Source organism: Emiliania huxleyi (assembly GCF_000372725.1).
Source record: "Emiliania huxleyi CCMP1516 unplaced genomic scaffold EMIHUscaffold_22, whole genome shotgun sequence".
Classification (NCBI taxonomy): Eukaryota; Haptophyta; order Isochrysidales; family Noelaerhabdaceae; genus Emiliania; species Emiliania huxleyi.
Genome location: NW_005200417.1, coordinates 1,040,263 through 1,042,635, shown reverse-complemented (window position 1 = coordinate 1,042,635; position 2,373 = coordinate 1,040,263). Strand labels below are relative to the sequence as shown.

Genomic DNA, 2,373 nt, shown 5'->3' with positions numbered 1-2,373 from the left:
GCAGCCCTAGCCAAATGGGGCAGGGGCGGCTCAGCCGATCACACGACAGACACCCACCCTCTCAGCACTCAGGAGATCACAGAGGGGTGTCTGTTTTGTTGGGTGGGAGAGGTGTCTGTGATCCTGAGAGAGGCTTATCTGCCGGAGGGGGGGTCCGGTCCACCTCGGGGGCAGACCACCGACCGGCGGGGGGGTCCCCACGAACTAGGGGGGGGCGAGGGTGGGTACAAAATGATGCTGGCATCACACGTCCCCCTAGGCTCCCCCTGCTGCTTGCAACCTCCATTGGTTCCCCGACGGCACACTCGCCGCCGTAGAAAGAAGAATTTCACAAAAGTCGCTCGGCGGGGAGCTTGTCGGCGATGGCGCGGTAGACGTCGAGCGTATTGCGGCAGCGGTCGCTGAGCATGCCGAACTCGCTGGCGATCTGCGTGACGGCGAGCAGCGCCTCGTCGTTGCCCATGCCCATGAAGAGGGGCTTGCTGTCGTCGAAGGCTTGCTCGGCCTGCGTCATGGCGGCGCCTGGCTCGTGGCGTGCGAGGGCGGCGATGCGGAGGAGCGTGGTGACGCCTTGTGCCTCGGCATACAGGTCGTTGCTCTCGGGACGGCGGAAGAAGAGCTCGACGGCGGCGGCGGAGCGGTCGAGGCAGCTGCCAATGGCGTCAGCGAGCCACGTGTCGGCCTCGAGCAGAGCGCTGTCGCCTGCTGCGATGTCGGCGACGAGCTGGCTGCGAGACCCGCTGGCCCAGAAGCCGTGGAGCCGGCGGAAGATTTCGCCTCTGCGATACGCCTTCCTCCACAAGCGGTTGATGAAGGGGACGATGTCGGTCTTGACGAGCTTCGTCTTGAGCTCGTTAACCTCGGCCGCCGAAAGCGCCTTGAATGACTTGCGGCTGGCAGAGGTGGCGCCGGAGACGCTGGCGCAGTTGAGGAGCGTCCGTAGTTCATCGACGGTGACATTGGCAGGGGCGGAGCCGGCGGCATGTGGGGGCGCGGCGCCGGCACCAGGCGTAGGCGCTGGAGGCGGTGCTGGCGCGGGCGGCGGCTGTGGCGCTGCTGGTGGCATCCAGGCCTGAGACGGGTACGTGCCTGCGCCTCCGCAGAGGGGCGGGATGGCGCCGTATGCACCGGCGGGTTGCGGGTAGCAGTAGGCCTGCTGCTCCCACTGGGCAGGGTGGATGGAGCCTCCTGGCTGAGCCATGCCCTGCATGAAGGGGGGCAATGCCGGGTCCATTATGCACTGCTGCGGCATGCCGTACTGTTGCTGCGGCGAATACATAGCGGGCTGCGAGCACAGCTGGCCGGCGCTGGCGCAGAAGGGCTGGCTGAAGAAGGGCTGTGGGGCTCCACACCCGCCATGCATATGCAGTTGCTGGGCCGGCGGGACCGGCTGCATCGGCATTGCGCATTGGCTGTGCGATGCCGCACCACATTGCGATGGTGATGCGTAGGAGCCGGCGGGCGGCACGTGCCCGACGGGTGGCTCGTGCCCAGTCGTCCCTGGTGGCGGGCCGGTGGGCAGTGGCGGCAGCTGCTGCGGTGGCGGCCGCAGCACTGGTGGCGGCGGCCGCATGGCAGGCGCTGAGCCTGCGGGCGGATTGGCGTGTTGGGCTGGCGCTGGACCGCGATCAGAGCTGATACCATGTGACGGCGGAGTTGACGCCTCCGACGGTCGTAGCGGCGTGGCTGAGGGCGGCGGTGGAGGCGCCCGATAGCGCGGTGAGGATGGTCTCATGGGTCTAGCAAACCATAGACGACACCAAGAGAACGCGAGGTAAAACCCGACGGCTATGGATGGTAAAAGGCGGCGGTAAAACCCATCCACACGGGTTTCGGTGGGTTGGATGGGAGGTAGAATGTCTACCTACCGCAACTTGAGACAAAAAAGTAACTCTCGTTACACCAAGTACTAACACCGTAAATACACCGAGTGTGTCATGTACATGACCTCAATCCTCATGAGTCATGTGATGCGAGCGAGCGCTACGCCGAACAGTTCAACAGACCGCAACACAACTCAACACCACAAGCACAACAGTCTCAGTCTCTCACCTCGACCGACTGTCTCGCGACAGTGCACCGAACAACAATGGGAGGGCTGTCTGTACCAGCTCAGGCTGAGCTGTCAGTGGTGCCCGCCGCCCCCGCACGCTCAAAAGCGACGATGACGACAGCAGAACGTTGGCGCAAGCCAACTCTGCCCCACTGAGTCGGTGCCTTCGGCCGGAATCAACACAACCTGCCGCTCGCCTCGCCGCGCCACTCCCCCTCCCCTCGCCCTCTTGCTGTCTTGCTGCCGCGCTTCACCGCCCGATCCCCCCCCCCTCGTCCCCCAAGTTCCCCCCCCCCCCCCCCCCTTTTTTTTTCCAAAAA

At 65.1% G+C, this 2,373-nt stretch overlaps 1 protein-coding gene across 1 annotated transcript; it reads right to left on the bottom strand.

Annotated features, from left to right (window-relative positions):
* Nucleotides 1-328: 328 nt before the first annotated feature.
* On the bottom strand, nucleotides 329-1,402 carry EMIHUDRAFT_204930 (hypothetical protein; the record flags this gene model as incomplete). The annotated part of the gene is made up of 2 exons (XM_005780269.1): nucleotides 329-917; nucleotides 1,086-1,402. The coding sequence occupies 2 exons, from the start codon at nucleotides 1,400-1,402 to the stop codon at nucleotides 329-331; spliced, it is 906 nt and encodes a 301-aa protein (XP_005780326.1).
* Between the last annotated feature and the right edge of the window lie 971 nt (nucleotides 1,403-2,373).